The 25101-nt window shown below is 46.0% G+C and overlaps 1 protein-coding gene across 2 annotated transcripts in view; it reads left to right on the forward strand.

Annotated features, from left to right (window-relative positions):
- ATP1B3 (ATPase Na+/K+ transporting subunit beta 3) overlaps positions 1-25101 on the forward strand; it is a 141839-nt gene that overhangs the window by 83969 nt on the left and 32769 nt on the right. For both annotated transcript variants that reach the window (XM_030216675.1, XM_030216677.1), the window contains exon 4: positions 20296-20483. In XM_030216675.1, the coding sequence (XP_030072535.1) occupies positions 20296-20483 (188 nt within the window). The remainder of the gene's footprint in view (positions 1-20295; positions 20484-25101) is intronic.

Consider the following 25101-nt stretch of genomic DNA (forward strand, 5'->3'; position numbering starts at 1 on the left):
AAGTTCAGGATGCTTTCCCTGGGCACCCTACTTCCCATGATTCAGGAAAACTATTGGCTATGCTCTCTGGACTTGAAGGATGCCTACACACACATCCCGATACTGCCAGCTCACAGACAGTATCTGCGATTTCAGCTGGGCACACGTCACTTCCAGTACTGTGTGCTACCCTTTGGGCTCGCCTCTGCGCCCAGGGTGTTCACAAAGTGCTTGGCTGTAGTAGCAGCAGCACTTCGCAGGCTGGGGGTGCACGTCTTCCCATATCTCGACGATTGGCTGGTGAAGAACACGTCCGAGGCAGGAGCCCTGCAGTCCATGCAGATGACTATTCGCCTCCTGGAGCTACTGGGGTTTGTGATAAATTACCCAAAGTCCCATCTTCTCCCAGCACAGAGACTCGAATTCATAGGAGCTCTGCTGGATTCTCGGATGGCTCGCGCCTATCTCCCAGAGACGAGAGCCAACAACTTGTTGTCCCTCGTTTCGCGGGTGCGAGCGTCCCAGTAGATCACAGCTCGGCAGATGTTGAGATTGCTGGGCCACATGGCCTCCACAGTTCATGTGACTCCCATGGCCCGCCTTCACATGAGATCTGCTCAATGGACCCTAGCTTCTCAGTGGTTTCAGGCTGCTGGGGATCTAGAAGACGTGATCCACCTGTCCACGAGTTTTCTCGAATCCCTGTATTGGTGGACGGTTTGGTCCAATTTGACTCTGGGACGTCCTTTCCAAATTCCTCAGCCACAAAAAGTGCTGACCACGGATGCGTCTCTCCTGGGATGGGGAGCTCATGTCGATGGGCTTCACACCCAAGGAAGCTGGTCCCTCCAGGAACGCGATCTGCAGATCAATCTTCTGGAGTTACGAGCGATCTGGAACGCTCTGAAGGCTTTCAGAGATCGGCTGTCCCACCAAATTATCCAAATTCAGACAGACAACCAGGTTGCCATGTACTATGTCAACAAGCAGGGGGGCACCGGATCTCGCCCCCTGTGTCAGGAAGCCGTCAGCATGTGGCTCTGGGCTCGCCGTCACGGCATGGGGCTCCAAGCCACATATCTGGCAGGCGTAAACAACAGTCTGGCCGACAGACTGAGCAGGATTATGCAACCTCACGAGTGGTCGCTCAACTCCCGAGTGGTGCGCCAGATCTTCCAAGCGTGGGGCACCCCCTTGGTGGATCTCTTCGCATCTCGAGCGAACCACAAGGTCCCTCAGTTCTGTTCCAGGCTTCAGGCCCCCGGCAGACTGGCATCGGATGCCTTCCTCCTGGATTTGGGGGAGGGCCTGCTGTATGCTTATCCTCCCATTCCTCTGGTAGGGAAGACTTTGTTGAAACTCAAGGCACCATGATTCTGATTGCTCCTTTTTGGCCGCGTCAGATCTGGTTCCCTCTTCTTCTGGAGTTATCCTCCGAAGAACCGTGGAGATTGGAGTGTTTTCCGACCCTCATCACGCAGGACGAAGGGGCTCTTCTGCATCCCAGCCTCCGGTCCCTGGCTCTCACGGCCTGGATGTTGAGAGCGTAGACTTTGCCTCTTTGGGTCTGTCAGAGGGTGTCTCCCGCATCTTGCTTGCTTCCAGGAAAGAATCCACTAAGAGGAGTTACTTCTTTTTATGGAGGAGGTTTGCCGTCTGGTGTGACAGCAAGGCCCTAGATCCTCGCTCTTGTCCTACACAGACCCTGCTTGAATACCTTCTGCACTTGTCTGAGTCTGGTCTCAAGACCAACTCTGTAAGGGTTCACCTTAGTGCAATCAGTGCATACCATTACCGTGTGGAAGGTAAGCCGATCTCAGGACAGCCTTTAGTTGTTCGCTTCATGAGAGGTTTGCTTTTGTCAAAGCCCCCTGTCAAGCCTCCTACAGTGTCATGGGATCTCAATGTCGTTCTCACCCAGCTGATGAAACCTCCTTTTGAGCCACTGAATTCCTGCCATCTGAAGTACTTGACCTGGAAGGTCATTTTCTTGGTGGCAGTTACTTCAGCTCGTAGGGTCAGTGAGCTTCAGGCCCTGGTAGCCCAGGCCCCTTACACTAAATTTCATCATAACAGAGTAGTCCTCCGCACTCACCCTAAGTTCTTGCCAAAGGTCGTGTCGGAGTTCCATCTGAACCAGTCAATTGTCTTGCCAACATTCTTTCCCCGTCCTCATTCCTGCCCTGCTGAACGTCAGCTGCACACATTGGACTGCAAGAGAGCATTGGCCTTCTATTTGGAGCGGACACAGCCCAACAGACAGTCCGCCCAATTGTTTGTTTCTTTTGATCCCAATAGGAGGGGAGTGGCTGTGGGGAAACGCACCATATCCAATTGGCTAGCAGATTGCATTTCCTTCACTTACGCCCAGGTGGGGCTGGCTCTTGAGGGTCATGTCACGGCTCATAATGTTAGAGCCATGGCTGCATCGGTAGCCCACTTGAAGTCAGCCTCTATTGAAGAAATTTGCAAAGCTGCGACGTGGTCATCTGTCCACACATTCACATCTCATTACTGCCTGCAGCAGGATACCCGACGCGACAGTCGGTTCGGGCAGTCAGTTCTTCAGAACCTGTTTGGGCTTTAGGATCCAACTCCACCCCCCGAGGGCCCTGTTTGTTCTGTTCCAGGCTGCACTCTCAGTTAGTTGGTAAATTTTTTAGGTCAATCTCAGTTATGTCCTCGCCGTTGCGAGGCCCAATTGACCATGGTTGTTGTTTTGAGTGAGCCTGGGGGCTAGGGATACCCCATCAGTGAGAACAAGCAGCCTGCTTGTCCTCGGAGAAAGCGAATGCTACATACCTGTAGAAGGTATTCTCCGAGGACAGCAGGCTGATTGTTCTCACAAACCCGCCCGCCTCCCCTTTGGAGTTGTGTCTTCCCTTGTATTGTCTTGCTACATACTGGACTGGCCGGCTCGAGCCGGTTTCGGGCGGGAAGACGGCCGCGCATGTGCGCGGGCGCGCGAGGACTAGCAAAGGACTTTGCTAGTGAAGATTCCGATTGGAGGGGCTGCCGTGGACGTCACCCATCAGTGAGAACAATCAGCCTGCTGTCCTCGGAGAATACCTTCTACAGGTATGTAGCATTCGCTATATATATATATATCCCTTGACATCCTACATAATCTGTTTAACACAAAACTGCGCGCCCTCGGAGATAGCGATTGGATATAACCATCCCATATCGCCAGGAATTTCTTTCTTCTCTTTGGGGAGGACCCCACCACCCTACGCTCCTGCAGCAGCAACTCATGCAACTTGTTTCTCCAATGCCAGTAGTCTGGCGGTTCAGCCTGCATCCAATTATTCATAATAAGCTTCTTCGCAATTATATTGGCCTTACGAACAAACTGCTGGGCCCCTTTGTGTGTCAATTTCAAGCTTTCATAATTGTCTAGCAATATCGCCAGGGGAGAAAACTGTATCTTATGTTTTACCACCTGTTCCAAGTAGTGAGCTATTTGCATCCAAAAGGATTTAATCTTATAGCATTCCCAAAGGGAGTGGAACAACGTCCCCTCCCCCTGCCTACACTTAGAACATAGCGGGTCTGGAACACCTCCAATTTTAAACACCTGGGGCTTGGACATGTACGCCCTATATAAAATTCTGTATTGACATTCCCGTAATGTGGCGTTTCCTGTTAGCGAGGGTATGCGGGCTGCCAATTTCCTAAGATCGATTTGCTGGTTGGGCTGTTGTAAATCATGATTCCACCTCCGGCAAATATGCCCCACATCTTTCCTCCCCCCCCCCCCCCCCCCCCCCCCCCCATCTCCCAAAGGGCCTTCTGCAGGCCTGAAACCGACAACCGCTCTCCCGGAATTGATCCAAAGAATTCCCTGATCCTCCGTCCATGCCCAGCTCCCAGTTTACTCTGATCTAAAGAGCGGACATAGTGAGCCAATTGACCATATGCAAAGGTGTGACTAGTGTTTATACCCACCCCCAGAGCCCCCAAGCTCAGCAGTTGTCCCCGAGAACCAAGAACATGCTCTAACCATGTGATCCCCAGCTCCGCCCACCTCTTGAATACTTTTGATTCAGACCCTGGTGTGAATTGAGGATTACCCTGTAGTGGTAGCAGGTCTGTGGTGTCTGCTGCTACTCCCCAATGTTGAACTAAATCCCTCCAAATGCCCTTAAGTGGCTCAAGCAATACACTACTTCCCTTGCAAGCCGGGACTGCTCCCCTTGGGCACTGTAACAAATAGTATAAATGGTATGGTTTGAAGTATTCATGTTCAATCCTCCTGTGAGTGTAATCTTCTCTATCCAATAACCAATCTCCCAGGTGTCTCAGCAAGCAAGCTTGGTTGTAACGACAAAAATCTGGCAACCCCATCTCCCCTGTAGCCCACGAACCCATCAGTATATGCAGTGGAAGTTTAGGTTTTGCATCTCTCCATACAAATCTACGCACACATGCATAAATCTGTCGTAGGTCTTTACCCTTTAACCTCAGAGGGAGCACTTGAAAGGTGTAGAGCCACCGGGGAAACTCCACCATCCGAAATAATTGTATCCTCCCATGCATTGTCAAAGGAAGTGCCTTCCATCGTCCCAAACTTCCCTTCATAGCCTCCAACAAACTAGTGATATTGAGACAATGTAGTGCAGAGGTCTGCATAGATATTCGCACTCCCAGATAGTGAAGCGATTCAGAGGCCCACTTTAATGGGAATGCACCCCTCCACATCCCACGTACCTCAGCACTTCCCGTTAGCGCCTGAGATTTAGTATAATTTATCTTAAAACCTGCAAAGTCTCCATATTCCTGGAAAAGCTCCAACAATGCCTCTAAAGAGCTTTTAGGCTGTGTAATATGCACCAAGATATCATCTGCAAACGCAGAAACTTTGAATGTGCACGTCCCCCAATCTACTCCCTTCACTTCGGGGTGGGTAGTTATTTCTCTAATCAGCGGATCTAGAGCAAGGACAAAGTGATGGAGATAGGGGACAACCCTGTCGTGTGCCTCGCCTAATCAGAAACAGTGCTGATTGCTCCCCATTCAGCCAAACATATGCCTGCGGGTTCGAATAAAGCGCTCCCACCGCATCCCTGAAGGCCCCTTCTATCCCCACCTTAGCCATAACCGCAAACATAAAGTCCCATACTACTCGATCGAAGGCCTTCTCTGCGTCAAAACTGACCAGCAGAGAAGGCCTTTTCTGTGCCTCCACTATCTCCAGGGAGGCGAGCAAGTTCTAATATTACTCACCACTAACCTCCCCTTCACAAACCCTGCCTGGGGAGTCGCTACTAGATCCGGGAGTACCCTGGCTAGCCGTGCCAGTATCTTAGCATAAAGCTTAATATCATTGTTTAACAAGGATATGGGCCTATAGGACCCCACTTCTGTCCGCTCCTTACCTGGCTTTAATAACACTATGACCTTGGCAATATTGAGGGAGTCTGACATTGATCGTGAATTTACCATGGTGTTGAAAAGGTTGAGCAAAGGAGGAGTCACATGCTCCTGTAATAATTTGTAGAAAGCAATACTATAACCATCTGGTCCCGGTGCTTTATGAGCGGGGCTCTGTTGCAATGCTAACATTAGCTCCCCCTCCACTATGGGCCCATTTAACGCTTCTTTTTGCGCTTCCGAGATTCTCGGCAACACCTGGTTTGCCAAATACATGTCACTATCCCGAATGACATCTGTTGGGGTCTCGTACAATGCCTTATAATATTCCCGAAAGTGCTCTAAAATCTCTCTCTCTCCCCTCATTAATTGCCCCCCCCATCCTTTATTTGCAAAATCTGAGAGGGTCCGCCCCTCCCTCCTACTAACCTGCTCAATAGTGTCCCCGCCTTATTCCCATACCGATAAAGCTGGTGCTTGTAGTACTCTTGTGACTTTTTTGCCCTCTGATGAAGTAACTCATTCAGCTCTCTTTGAGAAGTGAATAGTGCCCTTTTCTTCTGTGGCCGCTAGTCCAAACTCCACCTTTCTGGCTCTAATCTCCTTTTCTAGACGCAAAATTTCCTTATCCCTCATTTTCTTAGCTCTAGCTCTATAGACTATAATCTCCCCCTCATTACTACTTTGGCTGTTTCCCAATACAAGCCTGCTTGCTGTTTATGACCTTTATTGTGCTCCTCAAATTCCCTCCATTTATCTTCTAGATATATTTTAAACTGTGGGTCCCGACATAATTCACTAGAAAATCGCCAATTCCCCCTTCGTCCCCCAGGTCCCTCTATTTGCAGTTCCACCCAGATGATTGCATGGTCGGAGATCTGACATGGACCTATCTCCGCTGCTGATATTTTGGAAAACAAACCCAGTGAGACCAAAAAATAATCTATTCGCGATTGTGTTGAATGCGCCCGGGAAATGTGGGTGTAGTCCCTTTGTGTGGGGTGTAAAACCCGCCATATGTCCAGTAAATCTAACGTGGAACAGAGGAAGGGCAGGCCTCGCAAATAGTGGGCCCTCTGCAACGCAGAAGAGCCGCTTTTGTCCACCAGAGGGTCATACACCAAGTTAAAGTCTCCCCCCAGAACAATGCTTCCATGTGAATAGGAGCCCAGCAAGTTTATCAAGGTTTTATAAAATTTAGAGTCGAACACATTCGGGGCGTATATATTACAAAAAATATGTGTTATTTCCCTTCTCCACTTCTACTAATACATAGCGGCCCTCTATACTCCTCTTCACCGATTTGATCCGCAACTGCAAACCTTTGCGAAACAATATCAATACTCCCCCTTTTTTCCCCACCGCTGGTGACCCCCATCGCCTCTTCAACCCACCCTTTTTTGAATTTCTCATGTTCTCTATCTGACAAGTACGTTTCTTGGAGAAAGGCAACATCCGCTTTGTGCCGCTGCATAGCCTGCAAAACTTTTGTGCGTTTGATGGGTGATGAGATCCCCCCCACGTTCCACGACACTAATTTAAGTGATCCCAGTCCAATGTTTCAATATGAGCCTGACCAGGGTCCCATATATCTGAGTGCGAGGGGCGCTCCTCCCAGCCCTCAGGTGCCCCCTCCAGCATTGCGCCTGCCTTCCTCCAAAGACACCGCGCCCTACCTTGAATTCCATCTCGTGTTCTAGGGATAAGAAGGAAAAATAAAAACCCCACGTACAGACAGACCCCTGACTCACCCCTCCCCCACCCTCCCCCCACCCAGCCCTCCCTTCTCCCCATCCCTGTAGGTTACTCCCTGCTAACTGCACTGTAGTTCTCGTTAGAGAACGAGCCACGCTCCCCCCCTCGTCCCCCCAGCGCCCTCTGCTATTTGTGATTGTCCCACCACCAATTGTCAGCCTCTCCAAATAAGCGGACCTACCCAGCTTTCCAATCAACAGAAACCGTAATACTGCTTTTTCCTGCTTAGAACTCAAAACTTCTCCCTTTAACTCCCCCAGTCCTTGCCCCCTGTGCCCCAATACTATCACATCCCTTAGTAACATAGGGCATAATAGCTAATAGCATGTGAATAAGGAGAAAAAAAACAACAACTTTGTGTGTGTGTGTATACAGTGGTGGAAATAAGTATTTGATCCCTTGCTGATTTTGTAAGTTTGCCCACTGACAAAGACATGAGCAGCCCATAATTGAAGGGTAGGTTATTGGTAACAGTGAGAGATAGCACATCACAAATTAAATCCGGAAAATCACATTGTGGAAAGTATATGAATTTATTTGCATTCTGCAGAGGGAAATAAGTATTTAATCCCTCTGGCAAACAAGACCTAATACTTGGTGGCAAAACCCTTGTTGGCAAGCACAGCGGTCAGACGTCTTCTGTAGTTGATGATGAGGTTTGCACACATGTCAGGAGGAATTTTGGTCCACTCCTCTTTGCAGATCATCTCTAAATCATTAAGAGTTCTGGGCTGTCGCTTGGCAACTCGCAGCTTCAGCTCCCTCCATAAGTTTTCAATGGGATTAAGGTCTGGTGACTGGCTAGGCCACTCCATGACCCTAATGTGCTTCTTCCTGAGCCACTCCTTTGTTGCCTTGGCTGTATGTTTTGGGTCATTGTCGTGCTGGAAGACCCAGCCACGACCCATTTTTAAGGCCCTGGCGGAGGGAAGGAGGTTGTCACTCAGAATTGTACGGTACATGGCCCCATCCATTCTCCCATTGATGCGGTGAAGTAGTCCTGTGCCCTTAGCAGAGAAACACCCCCAAAACATAACATTTCCACCTCCATGCTTGACAGTGGGGACGGTGTTCTTTGGGTCATAGGCAGCATTTCTCTTCCTCCAAACACGGCGAGTTGAGTTCATGCCAAAGAGCTCAATTTTTGTCTCATCTGACCACAGCACCTTCTCCCAATCACTCTCGGCATCATCCAGGTGTTCACTGGCAAACTTCAGACGGGCCGTCACATGTGCCTTCCGGAGCAGGGGGACCTTGCGGGCACTGCAGGATTGCAATCCGTTATGTCGTAATGTGTTACCAATGGTTTTCGTGGTGACAGTTGTCCCAGCTGCCTTGAGATCATTGACAAGTTCCCCCCTTGTAGTTGTAGGCTGATTTCTAACCTTCCTCATGATCAAGGATACCCCACGAGGTGAGATTTTGCGTGGAGCCCCAGATCTTTGTCGATTGACAGTCATTTTGTACTTCTTCCATTTTCTTACTATGGCACCAACAGTTGTCTCCTTCTCGCCCAGCGTCTTACTGATGGTTTTGTAGCCCATTCCAGCCTTGTGCAGGTGTATGATCTTGTCCCTGACATCCTTAGACAGCTCCTTGCTCTTGGCCATTTTGTAGAGGTTAGAGTCTGACTGATTCACTGAGTCTGTGGACAGGTGTCTTTCATACAGGTGACCATTGCCGACAGCTGTCTGTCATGCAGGTAACGAGTTGATTTGGAGCATCTACCTGGTCTGTAGGGGCCAGATCTCTTACTGGTTGGTGGGGGATCAAATACTTATTTCCCTCTGCAGAATGCAAATAAATTCATATACTTTCCACAATGTGATTTTCCGGATTTAATTTGTGATGTGCTATCTCTCACTGTTACCAATAACCTACCCTTCAATTATGGGCTGCTCATGTCTTTGTCAGTGGGCAAACTTACAAAATCAGCAAGGGATCAAATACTTATTTCCACCACTGTATATATATATATATATATATATATATATATATATATATATATATATATATATATATATATATATATATAATACCCCCATCCCCTTGATCTTATCTGCCCTAAATTAGGGTTTAGCGTTTGCAGACCATTCTACGATCCTACATGTATAACTGTTCATTTTAATATCAATAGAACCAACCTTTCAACCAACTGGAAACAGAACAAAAACTTTGTCCGCATTAGACATCCTGAACCTTCTAGATTTCAACTGCTAATCATTGGAGGTTCTCCCGCGTAAGCTACACAGAAGTCCCCTCCGTAGCTGTTAAATACAACGTATTAATTCTCAATACAAATGGGGCCTAGCACACATACCTTGCCCCTCATATACATCCTATAAACTAGTGGATCATATATGATATGTTCTGTGGTACAGGAGACATGTCTTCATGCTAATGCTGGATACAGTTATTACTAGGACTGGGCAAGTGAAGGCTAACAGCCTGTTAAAAACTATAGTTTTTCTATCAAAAAGTTTAGTGACTACAGCAAAATATACACAGTCAATACCCAGATAGTTGTCCCGTACTGTGGTCTGTCCAAAATTCCAGGCCTCAACCGTTTCTTCTTGGACCCCTGCTCTCTGCATGCCCTTTGACTCAACTGGACTTGCTGCCTTTCTCATGGACTCCGTGCACTGCTAGAGTCCGCGCGCCCACTCTCTGTATCCAGACGTTTCTCCATGTTGTTTACAAAATGTAAGGCCTCCACGTGTGAGTTGAAGAAATGCTGTTTGCCATTATGCTGAATTCTAAGCTTAGCTGGAAACATCAGCGTAAAATTTACTTTCTTGTCATGCAAACGCTTACATACTTCCACGTACTGCCTGTGCTGGGCTGCCACCGTGGCCGAAAAATCTTGAAAGCACAGTATATTGCAAGTCTCGTATTGCACCTTGCCACGGGACCTCCATGCCCTCAAAATTTCGTGCTTGTGGGCATAGTTGAGCACCTTGCATATAACTACACGCGGTCTCTCTGTATTCTGCCCGGCCCGGCCCGGCCCAACCTATGAGCACGTTCAATCTTCAGCTTGTTCTCCAGACCGGGTAGGTTCAAGGTCCTGGGCAGCCATGTTTCTAGAAAGTCGCGCAGCTCCGTCTCGCGCAAGGACTCCGGCAGCCCGATCAGCCTCAGGTTGCTCCGGCGTGATCTATTCTCTAAGTCCTCAACTTTCGCTTCCAGCTTCCAGGAAAGAAAAAAGAGGTTCTGTTGATGGGAGATTTCAATCTGCTGGATGTAGATTGGAAGGTTCCGTCTGCCATATCGGAAAGAAGTAGAGAGATCGTGGATGCTTTCCAAAGTGCTCTGCTCAAACAGATGGTGACAGAACCCACGAGGGAGGGAGCGATGCTGGATCTGGTGCTCACAAATGGGGATAGTGTGTCAAATGTCCGAGTGGGTGCACACCTGGGAAGCAGTGACCATCAAACGGTTTGGTTTGATATAACGGCTGAAGTGGAGGGCGGCCACTCAAAACTCAAAGTCCTGGATTTCAAGCGTGCTGACTTTAGTAAAATGGGGGAATACCTGAGGAAGGAGATGATGGGCTGGGAGTACATGAAGTGGAAGGGCAGTGGTCCAGGCTGAAAGAAGTAATAAATAGGGCCACAGACCTTTATGTAAGGAGAGTAAATAAAAGCAAGAGAAAAAGGAAACCGATATGGTTCTCCAAGCAAGTGGCTGAGAAAATAAAGGCTAAAGAGTTAGCGTTCCAGAAATATAGAAAATCTCAAGAAGAGGAACACGGGAAGGAATACCGGATGAAACTGAAGCCAAGAGAGAGGTACGTCTGGCGAAGGCGCAAGCGGAAGAACAAATGGCTAGAAATGTAAGGAGGGGCGACAAAAATTTCTTCAGATATATTAGTGAAGGAAGTTGAGGAATTCTTGTGGGACTTGAAACCGCAAGACTTCCCCAACTTCCTGCACAGCTGAAGTATCTGCAGAGCCCGGCCGTGCAGGGGAAGAAAAATTACTTTGAGGCAGCACCGTAGAAGAAGTGAAAATCCAGAGCCCGAGCCCTGCTGTTGAGGTAAGTGGGGGTGGGGGGGGTACCTGCATTAAAAAAAAAATTCAAGAGGGTATGAGAGAATCTGGGAGAAGGCTGGGGGAAGGGGGCATGAGAGAAATTTAGCTCAGGTCATAGCAGGGATCATGTATAGCTGAGACTAGCTGAGTTTCTCAGCATGAACGCAACTTGGCGGCATGGCTTGATCTTCCATGTCTATAAGTTTGGCTTTATTTAAACTTGCCACCAAATCCACAGGGAAAAGTTTGCACAGACTTTTATGCATAACTTGACTAGGCTTTGACAGCTTGGAATTGACTTGCCTTGTTACTGTGGTTTTGTCGGAGCTTGACAGCATGAATTTGATCGAAATTTAACAGCAGAGATGTAGCGGAGCTTGGTAGCATGTATATGCTGAGCTCGGTACCATGATTTTATTCAAGCGGTCTGATTAGCATTCTGCTAAACTTTCAAATCTTTTTTTAATGAGCTTGTAAGCTAGAATTCGGCCGAATGTAGCTGCTATTCAGTCAAGCTTAAAAGCTTCGCTTTAGCCCCTTTGGCTTCCAAAGTCAGCTCAGATTTTACGCAGCTTACCATTGTGGTCTCACCTAGCTTTCCTCTTAGGCATCAGTACACATTTCCAACATGGCTTAAGCAGAATTACCATCATTGCTTTAGTACTACTACTACTACTACTATTTAACATTTCTAAAGCGCTACCAGGGTTACGCAGCGCTGTACAATTCAAACATAGAAGGACAGTCCCTGCTCAAGGAGCTTACAATCTAAAAGACAGGTGTACAATCTAGAGACAAGTGTCCAGTCAAAGACAAGTGTAGAGTCCGACTAATAGGGCAAGCTATATTTCACGGAAGGTTAGGTGCCGAAAGCAGCATTGAAGAGGTGAGCTTTAAGCAGAGATTTGAAGATGGGTAGGGAGGGGGCTTGGCATGGGGGTTGAGGAAGATTGTTCCAGGCATAGGGTGAGGCAAGGCAGAATGAGCGGAGCCTGGAGTTGGCAGTGGTGGAGATGGGAACTGAAAGGAGGGATTTGTCCTGGGAGCGGAGGTTACGGGCGGGAACATAGGGGGAGATGAGGGTAGAGAGGTAGTGAGGAGCAGTAGACCGGGTGCATTTGTAGGTAAGGAGGAGAATCTTGAATTGAATGCGGTATCTGATCGGAAGCCAGTGAAGTGACTTGAGGAGAGGGGTGATGTGAGTATATCGGTTCTGGCGGAATATAAGACGTGCGGCAGCGTTCTGGATGGATTGAAGGGGGGATAGATGGCTAGGTGGGAGGCCGGTGAGGAGCAAGTTGCAGTAGTCAAGGCGAGAGGTAATGAGAGCTTGGACGAGAGTTCGTGTGGTGTGCTCAGATAGGAAAGGGCAAATTTTGCTGATGTTGAAGAGGAAGAAGCGACAGGTCTTGGCAGTCTGTTGGATATGGGCAGAGAAGGAGAGGGAGGAGTCCAAGATGACTCCGAGGTTGTGGGCAGATGGGACGGGGAGGATGAGGGTGTTATCCACTGAGATAGAGAGTGGAGGAAGAGGAGAGGTGGGTTTGGGTGGAAAGACGAGGAGCTCGGTTTTGGCCATGTTTAGCTTCAGGTGGCGGTTGGACATCCAGGCAGCAATGTCAGATAAGCAGGCCGATACCTTGACCTGGGTCTCCGTGGTGATGTCTGGTGTGGAGAGATATAGCTGGGTGTCATCAGCATAAAGATGATACTGAAAACCATGAGATGAGATCAGTGAGCCTAGGGAGGAGGTGTAGATTGAGAAGAGAAGCGGTCCAAGGACAGATCCCTGGGGAACTCCAACAGATAGTGGGATGGGAGTGGAGGAGGATCCATGAGAGTGTACTCTGAAGGTGCGGTGGGAGAGATAAGAGGAGAACCAGGAGAGGACAGAGCCTTGGAACCCAAAAGAGGACAATGTGGCAAGAAGTAAGTCATGATTGACAGTGTCAAACGCAGCGGATAGATCGAGGAGGATGAGGATGGAATAGTGGCCTCTGGATTTGGGGAGGAGCAGGTCGTTGCAGACTTTAGAGAGAGCTGTTTCTGTCGAGTGTAGGGGGCGAAAGCCGGATTGAAGTGGATCTAGGATGGCATGAGAGGAGAGAAAATCAGTGCAGCGACTGTGGATGGCGCGTTCAAGTATTTTGGAGAGGAAGGGGAGGAGAGAGATGGGGCGGTAGTTGGAGGGGCAGGTAGGGTCAAGTGATGGTTTTTTTAGGAGGGGTGTGACTACGGCGTGCTTGAAGTTGTCAGGGACAGTTGCAATGGAGAGAGAAAGGTTAAGGATGCGACAGATTGAGGGGGTGACAGTATGGGAGATGGTGTTAAGTAGGTTGGTGGGGATGGGATCGGAGGAGCAAGTGGTGCATTTCGAGGAGGAAAGAAGGCGGAAGGTTTCATCCTCGGTGATCTCCGGAAAGGAGGAGAAGGAGGCCTGGGTTGGTTGGTTGAGGGAGAGGGTTAATGGGTGGAGAGGGGGGGTGGGGGGGTGATGGCTTGGTAGTGAACTCAAGGTTGATTTTTTGCACTTTATCGTGGAAGTAATCAGCCAGTGATTGAGGAGAGAGTGAGGGGGGAGTGGGAGTGGGGGGCACCTTGAGGAGGGAGTTAAGGGTGGCGAAGAGACAACAAGGGTTGGAGCTGAAAGAACTGGTCAATTGGGTGTAATAGTCCTGTTTTGCAAGGAATAAGGAGGAGTGGAAGGAGGAAAGCATGAATTTAAAGTGAAGGAAGTCTGAATGAGTATGAGATTTCCTCCAGAGGCGTTCAGCAGATCGTGCGCAGGAGCGAAGGTAACGGATGCAAGGGGTCAGCCAAGGCTGGGGATTAGTACATTTTGTGGGACTGGAGGTGGAAGGAGCGAGGGTGTCCAGAGCAGAGGAGAGAGCGGCATTGTAAGCGGAGACCGCTTTGTCGACAGTCTCGGAGGATATGATGGATGGGAGGAGATTAGAGATACTAGTGGATAAGGTGAGGGGGGTCAATGGCCTGGAGATTCCTAGAGGTGGTGGTTAAGGTTGGGCGGGGCGGATGGGGGGGGGGGGTGACGAAGTGTGAATGTGATCAGGTGATGATCAGAGACAGGAAGAGTTGAAGCTTGGAAATTGGAGGGTGAGCCGGAAGAGGAGAGGACGAGGTCAAGGCAATGGCCGTCACGGTGAGTAGGGGTGGTAGAGCACAGCTGGAGGTTGAAGGAGGATGTGAGGGTGTGTATGGCTCAGTTCATCGTCATGGCTTCAGCCTAGTTGGCCATAGAGTTTGTAGTACAGCCTTCATGCATCTGACTGCACTTTGCCTTGTGTACTTGTTCACTTTTGCTGCTAGGTCATCTTTGTCTTGCAGGTTCAGTTCCATTGTCTGGTGTTAAGCTCTTATCCTGCTCAAAATTGAATCTTTTAGATTTGCTTGAGTTCTCTCTCTGTTCACTGATAAGGTTCAGCTAGAGGAGCTTTGGTGTACTTACCTTTGCTTGGGACACTGCTCCCATTACATACAACTACTTTTTATATAACTGTGCAAACTGTTTGCTTTTTACAACTGAGCAGCTGGCCTAATTCTATTGCCATGCAATCTTGCAATTCTCAGGTTCACTATTAACAGTCTTCCTTATGAGGTGGTGTTCTGTCTAGCTTGAGGGTAGTTCTGCCGCAGTCAGCTTTGCAGTTCAGCTGACCTTATCCTCTTATTCTATCTTTCCCGTGCCTGTTCAGGCTCTCATGAGTTTCTTCTCAGCAGAACTCTTCACATTAATTGAACTCAGCTTATCCAGCCTGAACCTAAAAGTTTTCAATTGTGCATCCTGTTTTCCTGACTGGTCATTCATTCACTTAAAGTTATTTCTCCTTTGATCCTTAGATACCTATTTTGGGGATCAGTTAGGATTCATGCATTTTAATTTACAACTTATTTCAAATTCTACAGCATCCCGATTCTCAGGTTTTTTTTTTTCCTTTTTTCTAAGTGTTAACTGGGGTTATTTCTTTTAAGTCGTCATCTGCCTTCAGTTTCAGATTCGCTATGACCTTACCCTTAGTTTTCAGCTGGCCTTTGCTCTTAAGGTTGAGCGACATATCATAAATATATGTGAAGCACTTGGTTGTCTACAGCAAGGTGATTATATCAAATCATTGCACTCATTTTATGTTTAAATTGTCTTTATTAACTCCACAAAATGTACAAAAACAGTATAAACCATGATGAAACACTGCTTTCATTTTTAGTGCAATATATGAGAAAACCCCTCTTTATTGAACTCCCCCCCCCCCCCCCCCCCAATCACAAAAAAACAGCATATGCACCAAGATTCCATTCTCAAAGAAATAACAACAAATGTGATTCACAGGTGAAGAAAATGACTTCTCGCCTGCTGGGGCAGCATATCCAAGAAGTATGTGTGTGTTGGGGGGGGGGGGGGAACCAGATGTCCCCAGGTAGCCTAAAAGAGAGGTCCTTATCCATTCGAGATATCTCAGATTTTAAGGTGCTCCATCCATAGGTCCCACAACATCAAAATACGCCACAGCTGTATTGTCGGCCCACAGGTAATCTCCAGTTCTGAAGAATGGACTTAAGAGCACCCAGCCTCCAGAGAAATCGGTTACTTTCCCTTTGAGAGGAAGTTCCTAAAGAGTAGGCTCCAAAAGCAGTAGGGGAGTGCATGCCACAGAGATAGACCACAGCTTGACAAAGTATTGGAGAAGGTGGCACCAGTAATCTTGTATGACAGGGCATGACCAAAACGTGGCCCAGATGTGCCTTGGGAGCCTGACACTTAGGACACTGACAAGAAGAAGCCAGGCCAGCTTTGTGCGCTCGGTGCGGTGAGATGAATAAGTGTAGTCCAGACTTATAAAGTGATTCTTTATGGAGTACGCAATTGGAGTAGGCCTTATTATTAAGAATAAAAGCTTGCATATGGGTCCCAGAAAGAGAAAGTCCTAACTCCACGTTCGATTGGTGAGCTACTTTTATTATAGTCAGTGTCAGGTGTGGTGTCCAATAATTGCATATGATGGAACCGTAGAGGGACCAGTAGTTGGGAACCCAAAGTAAAGGTTTCAGATAACAAGTCCTGAATGTCTTCAGTGAGATCTGTCCATTCCAAAGCGCACATAATGTTGGGCTTGCATGCACATACTGTAGCAGGACATGTTATCCACTCCTACCCTAGCTGAGATAATATTTAACCATCTCTCTGACTCATGTGCAACTTTCTTTAAATCAATCACCTTACTTTCTAACTCTTCCTACTCTCATACCTATCTATAATGTATGTTCCATCTTTGCTTATACCCTTTACTGTCAATTAAAATGTTCTATTATGTATTAAGTTGACATTGTAAGTAGTATGCTATGCCATACTGTGTATTATGTGTGTATTTTTGCTGCTGTAATTGCCTATTGCTCATGTCTGATTTATTCTTACTGTACACAGCCTTGAGTGAATTCCTTCGAAAAGGCGGTAAATAAATCCTAATAAATAATAATAATAAGTGTAGGTGAAGATGATGTCTGTAGGTGGAAACTGATTTTCCTGTCAAAATGTTCGAAGGGTTTTGGCTTATCCTACAGGTCAATGAGCTGAAGCAAGTAATAAATACCCTGCTGCTTCCAGCGAGTGAAGGGGCCTCCCAGTCCTGATGGGAAGTCCGGATGGCCACTTAGTGTTAAGAATGGTGTAGTGTTGGCTAAAAATGCCAAACACCTACAAATCCATTTCCAGGTTTCTATGGCTGACTTTAAGATAGGGTGCAGTTTGTAGAGTCCCCTTGGCAGAGTGTGCAGTCTGTGCAGAATACCACTAAAATGTACTCCAGGGACCAGATGGATTTCCAGCTGAGTGAAGGAAAAATAGTCTAAACCAGACATTAATATGACACATCCCATTAGTGACAGCCAAATATTTATCTTTATGGTTTATTCCATTTGATATACTGTTTTACTTGTGGTCAATTCAAAACGGTTTACAGTGTATAAGTAAACAAATAGTACAAACAATGTATAATACATAAAAAACACAAAAATATAAAACTAAAACATAGAATTCCATTGTTTGATAGTAAAGCACATTCATCCAAGACCAGACAATCATACAGGCATACCATACACTCGAATCAAATGCTAAGTTTTATTAAAAATCCAGATATCGTCTGAATATGAGTGTATGGTATGCCTGTATGAATAAAACAAAAACAAAAAGGAGGTAAAAACCCTCACGAAACCGTGAGATAAAAAGTAAAAAGTGAGGAGAATAGTTGAGGATACCAAAAACGTATATGTTTATTCACATAAAAAAAAATTGTATGTATAAAATATAAAATATAAAACGGACCCGACACGGCCGTGTTTCGGCCCTAAGGCCTGCCTCAGTGGTCTTTGCAACCTCGGAAGATGTTTCTCAGAATGTATGTTCCAAGGAAAATATCAGGACGCTAATCTCTTAAGATCTATGTACTCCTCTCTTCTAAAAAAAACATATATATAAGAAATGTGCTAAAAAGCACAACGTTCAATTAATGCTTCTCTCCATACAGGCATACCATACACTCGAATCAAATGCTAAGTTTTATTAAAAATCCAGATATCGTCTGAATATGAGTGTATGGTATGCCTGTATGAATGTCTTCTCAATATTAAATAATTGCAATTTAATATATTCAGACGATATCTGGATTTTTAATAAAACTTAGCATTTGATTCATTAAATTGCAATTATTTAATATTGAGAAGACCCATTCCCCAATGAAGAATAGGAGTCTGCAACACCTCTATAGGTAACCGAGGCCTCTGCCTGCCAGAGGTAATGCTGCAGAATCCAATTTAACTTCCTCTCATCGCAGCCCTTCAAAAACAGGGGCAATAATTGAAAAATGTATAACCGTTTGGGTGCTGATATCTTTAAATAAAGAGTATGCGGCCCCAGAGGGACAAAGGATATGATCCCCAGAGTCTCAGCCTCGGGCACAATGCGCTCTTTTTATTCATGGTGTTGCTGATGCCTCTCTGGTTCTTTGCTACTTCTGAATTCCTCACTTTGCAGATTTGCAATGCAGCTGGCCTCTTCGCCTATTTCATAGGTCACTATTGCAGCCTCAGGTACAGCTGTGTTCTGTTTTTTGCAATCAGTACAGTTCAGCATCTAGATTTACAGTTGCCCCAAGTAAACTTTTACAGTTTTTGTACCCTAATTCAGTACCTTCAGTTGCAGCCGTCTTCTATAGCCTGCCTCTCTACGAGGGATTGGATGGACAGGTGAGGCCCCCCCCCCCCTCTGATTTTTATTTTCCAGATATCCAGTGCAGCGTGTCTCATAGCTGTCTCCTGCAACTATGTAGCTCAGCTGCCCTCTCTGACTGCATTTCCAATCACCTTGGTGTCTTGATTTTGTTTTTAAACCCTTGGCAGCTTTATTCTTGAGCCACTCTAAGGGGGTTTCTTTTTATATTTCCTTCTTCTCTCAAGTACTGATGTTTGTTAAGCTCTATTGCTTGCTTCTCCTCTTAACACTGTCTGCAAGTCTTCATAGTTACTCACCTTTTTATTTTTATTTTCAGTGGAGTTCCCGTTATAGGTATTGTGAGGTATATAGTAGGAATTTTTTATTGGTCATGATTCTCTAAGGGTGTTTTTTTAGTTATCCTTTTGAGACTACCTATTTTCCTTTATAGCCTCTAATCCAGTGGTTCCCAGACCTGGTCTTGGAGGCACCCCAGCTAGTCAGGTTTTTAGAATATGCACGATGAATATCAGAGAGATTGCAGTGGAGGCAGTGCATTCAAAATCTCTCTCATGAATATTCATTGTGCATATCCTGAAAACCTGACTGGTTGGGATGCCTCCAGGACCAGGTTTGGGAATCACGGTTCTACTCAACTATTTTGGGATTCCTTCAGCCAGGAGTTAAGCCAGTGGGCCTCCACACGTATTTCCACCCTATTTATGAACTGCTTTGCTATATCCCACAAGTCATGAACTTATCTATTCAACTGACAAGGAAGGAAAAAGTATGTCTTACCTGATAATTTTCTTTCCTTTAGCCCAAACAGATCAGTTCAGGAGCCCTCCCTTATCAGTTAAGTCTAAATTTAGAGGCATTTATCCAGTTGTTATGAATTTAGGGGCCTGTTTACTAAGCCATGCTGTAGGCACACTAACTTTTTAGCGCGTGCTAAAATTACTGCACGCTAACGATAGAAATACCCATTATATTCCTATGGGTGTGTCTAGCATTGACGTTCGCTAAGTTTTAGCGCACGCTAAGAAGTTTGCATGCCTGCAGCACAGCTTAGTAAACAGGGGTCCTTAGTTTTATTTCTCTCTTAGATTGGCCTGCCTTTCTTCAGGGAATTAGGTTAAAGCCTCATCTTCTACTCCATACAGCTCAGCTGTACTTCAGTAGCCTTCTGCTACTATTTCCTCTGCAGATTATCCCATTTCAAACCCTGCTACCAGCAGTCTGTGTCTTCCCTCTTCAGTAGTTTAATTTGTCTTTGTTGACTAGCCAAACTCCTTCTGCAGATGAACTTTTAATATCTTTTCATATCAGTTGCACTGTTTGCATGACTGAGTGTGGTGTTATACCTTTGAATACAATGTGTGTGTGTGTATGTATGTATATGTATATATGTCTCTCTCTCTCTCTCTCTCTCTCTCTCTCTCTCTCTCTATATATATATATATATATATATATAGATGTGTCTATATATATATATATATATAAAACTTCCATTGCTTTGTCAATCGAAATACTGAGGGATTATGAGTGTACGGTGTCCAAATGGATCACATCACAAAGTCCTATTTTCTGTCTCCATCCACTTGTTGATGGACATAACCCACAAGTCCGTACTGATCTATTTGGACTGAAGGAACGAAAATTATCAGATAAGACATATTTTTTCCTTTCAACTAAAAAAAGAAATACAATAGAATGCAGAACATTTGTGTTACATATTTACAGAATTTAATTTGCCTGAGTTTAGTGTAGCATTAAAGACCAACCTGTGTTGGGCATGTAGTATTAGCATTAAGAAAGAGGAGTGTAAAGCAGTTAGATATTTGAATATTTTTCTTTGATAGCTGTTAGTGCAGCATGTAGCAAACATTTATAATCTGAAATGTATGTACACATAAATGTTGTTGTATTTTGCAGCATACAATGATTCGACACAGGGAGCCAAAAATGTATTATGTACCCCAGGGCTTTACAGAGAGGATGATGAATCTAAAAAAAAGGCATGTCAGTTTAATCGAACCATGCTTGGCCAGTGTTCTGGCATTGACGATACCTCGTATGGCTATTCTAACGGAACTCCATGTGTAATTGTGAAAATGAACCGAGTAAGTGTAAAACTTTTTTTTTTGTTTCAACAAGTGTGTTTTGGCTAGTTATAATGGTACAAAATAACTAAAAAAAATTATTTGGCTAATTGTATAAGCAACATTTCAACATATAGCAGGTAGAAGCTGAAATTCTTGGGTATGAGTGTATAATGTTACATGGTACTTTCGATGTTTGGCAATAAGAATAACTTGCAAAGTGAGTTGCTCTTTAGGTTGAAAATCAGTGTGTTCCAGGTAGCTCATATATCAAAAGGCCTTTTGTTAACCCATTCTGCAGGCACTGCTCTCCAGGATGCCTGTAGTTTCCAAGGATGCAAATATTTTAATATTTTTTATTAAATTTTTATATTGATAAACAGTACAGTCAGATAACCAATACAATAAACATTGGCATTATAACACAATAGCATCTTCCCTTCTTCCCTCAACCAAACCCCCCCCCCCCCCCCCCCCCCCCCCCAAAAGAGACTTAACAGTCTGCAGTCTTAGGAAGATATTCCCTTTCTGCTCGCCTGTAGGCCATGCTGTAGTGGTGAACTGAAGAATCCATTTCATGTTTCGGCAGCATTAGTGCATCCTCACCATGGATGCTTCAAGGATCAGGTGAGAAGCCCACCGTGGCCTTCAACATATGTAGTGCATCTGGTCAAAAGCAGAGATACTTATCCACATCAATCATCTGGAGCTAAAGGCAATCTTTTACTCTTGAAGTATCCATAGATCCCCTTCATGGTTAGTCTGTGTTGATCCACAGACGGTTAAGTGTGATATGTCAACAAGCATGGAGGGACTTTGTTGAGAAGCAGCACATACCTGAGATTTAATGATCAGCCATTGAATGTCCATCCAAGCCACCTATATTTCTAGGAAACAAAATTACTTTGCAGACACTCAGCTGAGCATTTCATCCTCAAAGAGTGGTCACTGGCTTATTAAGTTATTTAAGCCATCTTCCAAGACATTGAACCTCAGCAAATAGAGTATTTGCAAACAGAGAAAATGCCAAACTACCTCTCTACTCAAGATGTCCATCTCCAGGTCAAGAAGCTGAGTTCATCCTCCACTCAGTTTCCAATGTTTACAGCCTTTATAACACTTCTGCATCCTAATTTGAAGTTCCCTACTTTTGACAACTAGGAAATTGAGTAGCACATTGTTGCTTCCTTGAATGGAAAGGTCTGCCTCCTCCAATTCTATCGCTTTGGCCAAACTTTAATGATGATATTTCCAGGAGCCTACTAATGAATATCCAGCTATTTCAGAACATAGTAACATAGTAGATGACGGCAGAAAAAAAAACCTGCACAGTCCATCCAGTCTGCCCAATAAGATAAACTGATATGTGCTGCTTTTTGTGCATACCCTACCTTGATTTGTACCTGTCCTCTTCAGGGCACAGACCGTATAAGTCTGCCCAGCACTATCCCCGCCTTCCACCACCGGCTCTGGCACAGACCGTATAAGTCTGCCCAGCACTATCCCCGCCTTCCACCACCGGCTCTGGCACAGACCGTATAAGTCTGCCCAGCATTATCCCCGCCTCCCAACCACCAGCCCCAGCACAGACCGTATAAGTTTGCCCAGCACTATTCCCGCGCCACTCAATCTCGGCTAAGCTCCTGAGGATCCATTCCTTCTGAACAGGATTCCTTTATGTTTATCCCACACATGTTTGAATTCCGTTACCGTTTTCAATTCCACCAAATCCCAGCTCCAAATTTCCCACTTCAATTTTACCACAATGTTTTCTAAGATTACCACATACAATTCTGTTCTTACAATTTATCTTTGGGAACCTCAGCGGTGCTCATTGCTAATATTAGCGAGAAGCAATGTTTATAGCACCCACCTCTTCATTGGCTCTCCCAATTACCTCCTCTTCAACTATTTATATTTTAAATTTATATGGTTTTTTATTTCCAACTTGAATTTGAATAATGATACTCCTCTTTTTATATGGATTGTATCTGGCTCGGGTGCTTAGAAGTGTCCGACATGCATGTTTCACTCTCCCACGGGCTGTCTCAAGGACATTCCCCTGGGAATAAAAGTTAAACATTTAACATCAGTAAAGGTACCGGTAGGGCTTACCTACTTCAATTAACCCTATCCAGTACTCCCAAATTAAACTCGATTTACTTTACCCTCAGCCGTATATAGCACCAGCTCTGCTACTACTTTCAGGGATCACCCCTCTGCAAAGATGGCAACAGCATTTATTTGTTCTTATTTAAGCAATTCGTCACTCATGACGTCACAGATCCCCCGGCTCCCATAGGCTACTATGTATCATCTGTTCACAACAGGGAGGCCCGTTCTAATTCTGCATTCAGACCCCTGGTGTCACTGTTTGTAAACTGTAAATAAACCATTGTTCTCTATAGTTCAATAATCTATTTATAGAGTGTAGAAATATGCTGTCACTTGCTCTCAGTGAAATACAGGCCAATGGCTCAGGCTAAGAGCTAGGGCTGTAAAAATCAAAGATCATCTCTGACACAGATACATTTCACTGCAGCAAATGCTGAAATGAGGTAATTGAGAGCAGATAGAAGGAAGGGGAATCTGCTCTATCAACAATGGTGGGACCGGTACCTGCAAGAAGTCATGAGCAAAGATGTTTTGGCTAGTGGAATATAGCAGTAGGTCAGGTGCAAGTAGGATGAGAACATCCAAAGGGGGACTTGGGAACATGTGAAGACATTCTTATCAACTGATAAGGGCCAAAGAGTTCTGGTGAGAAGGTTAGGGTCCATTGGGATGAATAGAGCCAGAAGGGTATAAAAAGGGCAGTCTGAAGGGTATCAGAGCAGAAGGCTGAAGAGAGAGGACAGACTGCACCTGCTGTGTGTCGTGAAGCGCTGTTCCACCATGTTCCAGATATGAATGCCTAATTACATGTACTGCTTTGGTAAGATGCTGAATAAACTATCTTCTTAAATCCATCAAATCCCAGTGTCCTTCTGATTATGGAACTTGTTAATTGCTGGACTGTGTAAGAGCAGTCTGGGGGGAATACGAGGTCAGAATAATTAGTGGGAACACGCAAATTATTTACAAGAACCCCCTTCCTTGCCTATTTGTACCTGTTCCACTATCCTCCATCTCATATCTTCCACTTTATGTTGTTTCTCCAACCAGTGATCTACTAGCGGGGCTTGGGTGTTCATCGTTGTAATACCAATTCTAGACAATTGGCTGCAGCACAGAAAACCCTCCATGAGAAAATTATGTGCCTTTTAAATGGACAATATTTTCATTTTGGTGTATGAATCGAGGCCAGGACCCATTTTGCTGTCATCAAACATTATACTTAATACTTACTTGATTTGTATGAGCAAGGACTTCAAACATCTTCTGTCGGAGTGCATCTTAGTGCCCTGTCTGCCTATTGTGTTCTAAAAGGCCAGTTTCTGGCTTCTCAATATTCATTTATCTTGAAATTTAAGAAGCTGTCTTCATATCAAGCCTCCAATTCAAAAGTCACCAGTTCCATGGAACTAAATGTCCTTTTTTCATTCATGAAACCAGCTTTTAACTGATGGAATCCTCATCTCTAAAGTATCTCATGTGGAAGTTACAGTTACCTTGGTCAGAAGAATATGTGAATTACCAGCCTTGGTTATGTTACGTACTAGCCGTTAAGCCGATTTAAAACGGGCGAGATTTGTAATTCTCACCTCATGTCCAGCAAACCTCCTCTCTCCCCTGCCCTCCCCTCCCCAGATCCATGTCCAGCAACCCTGCTCTCTCCCCTGCCCCCCATGTCCAACAACCCTCCTCTTTCCCTTGGCCTCCCCCCGTCCACCAACCCTGCTCTCTCCTATGCCCTCCCCCCATGTCCACCAACCCTCCTCTCTCCCCTGCCCTCTCCCCATGTCCAGCAACTCTCCTCTCTCCCCTGCCCTCCCCTTCATCGATCCATGTCCAGCAACCCTGCTCTCTCCCTTGCCCTCCCCCCATGTCCAGCACCCCTCCTGTCTCCCCTGGCCTCACCCCGTCCACCGACCCTCCTCTCTCCCCTGCCGTCCCCCCATGTCCAGCAACCCTCCTCTCTGCCCTTCTCTCTCCCCCCTGCCCTCCCCCCATGTCCAGCTACCCTCCTCGCCGCCGCTCCCTCCCCCCTCCGTGCCGGACCCCCTGCACTGACATGAAAGCGCCTGCCACCTCCGTGTGAAAGCGCTGCAGGCAGCAGCAGATCGCTGTGCTGCTGTCTGCAGCGCTTCCACACGGAGGTGAGAGGCGCTGTCATGTCAGTGCAGGGGGCCCGATACGGAGGGGGGAGGGAACGGCGACAATGACGTCGGGGATTGAGGGGGGTGGAGGTTGGTGCACCAGCGATGTTCCTTCATCTGCAGGCTCCAGCGGCAGCGTCCGTTTCCCTCTCTGTTCCGCCCTCTGACGTCATCACGTCGACGCGAGGGCGGGACAGAGAGGGAAGTCTCTACTGTGCATTTGCGGGTGAGTTGGTCACTTGTCATTTATATGTTTGATGAGCCATATATGCAAATCATCACAATAACTGTACCTTCTTTTTTTGAAGGTGTAAATACATGGATAAAGGTGGGCCAGCTGACACAATATAGTTGGATTTTCAGAAAGTATTTGACAAAAT

The sequence above is a fragment of the Microcaecilia unicolor genome, chromosome 10, assembly GCF_901765095.1.
Source record: "Microcaecilia unicolor chromosome 10, aMicUni1.1, whole genome shotgun sequence".
NCBI lineage: Eukaryota > Metazoa > Chordata > Amphibia > Gymnophiona > Siphonopidae > Microcaecilia > Microcaecilia unicolor.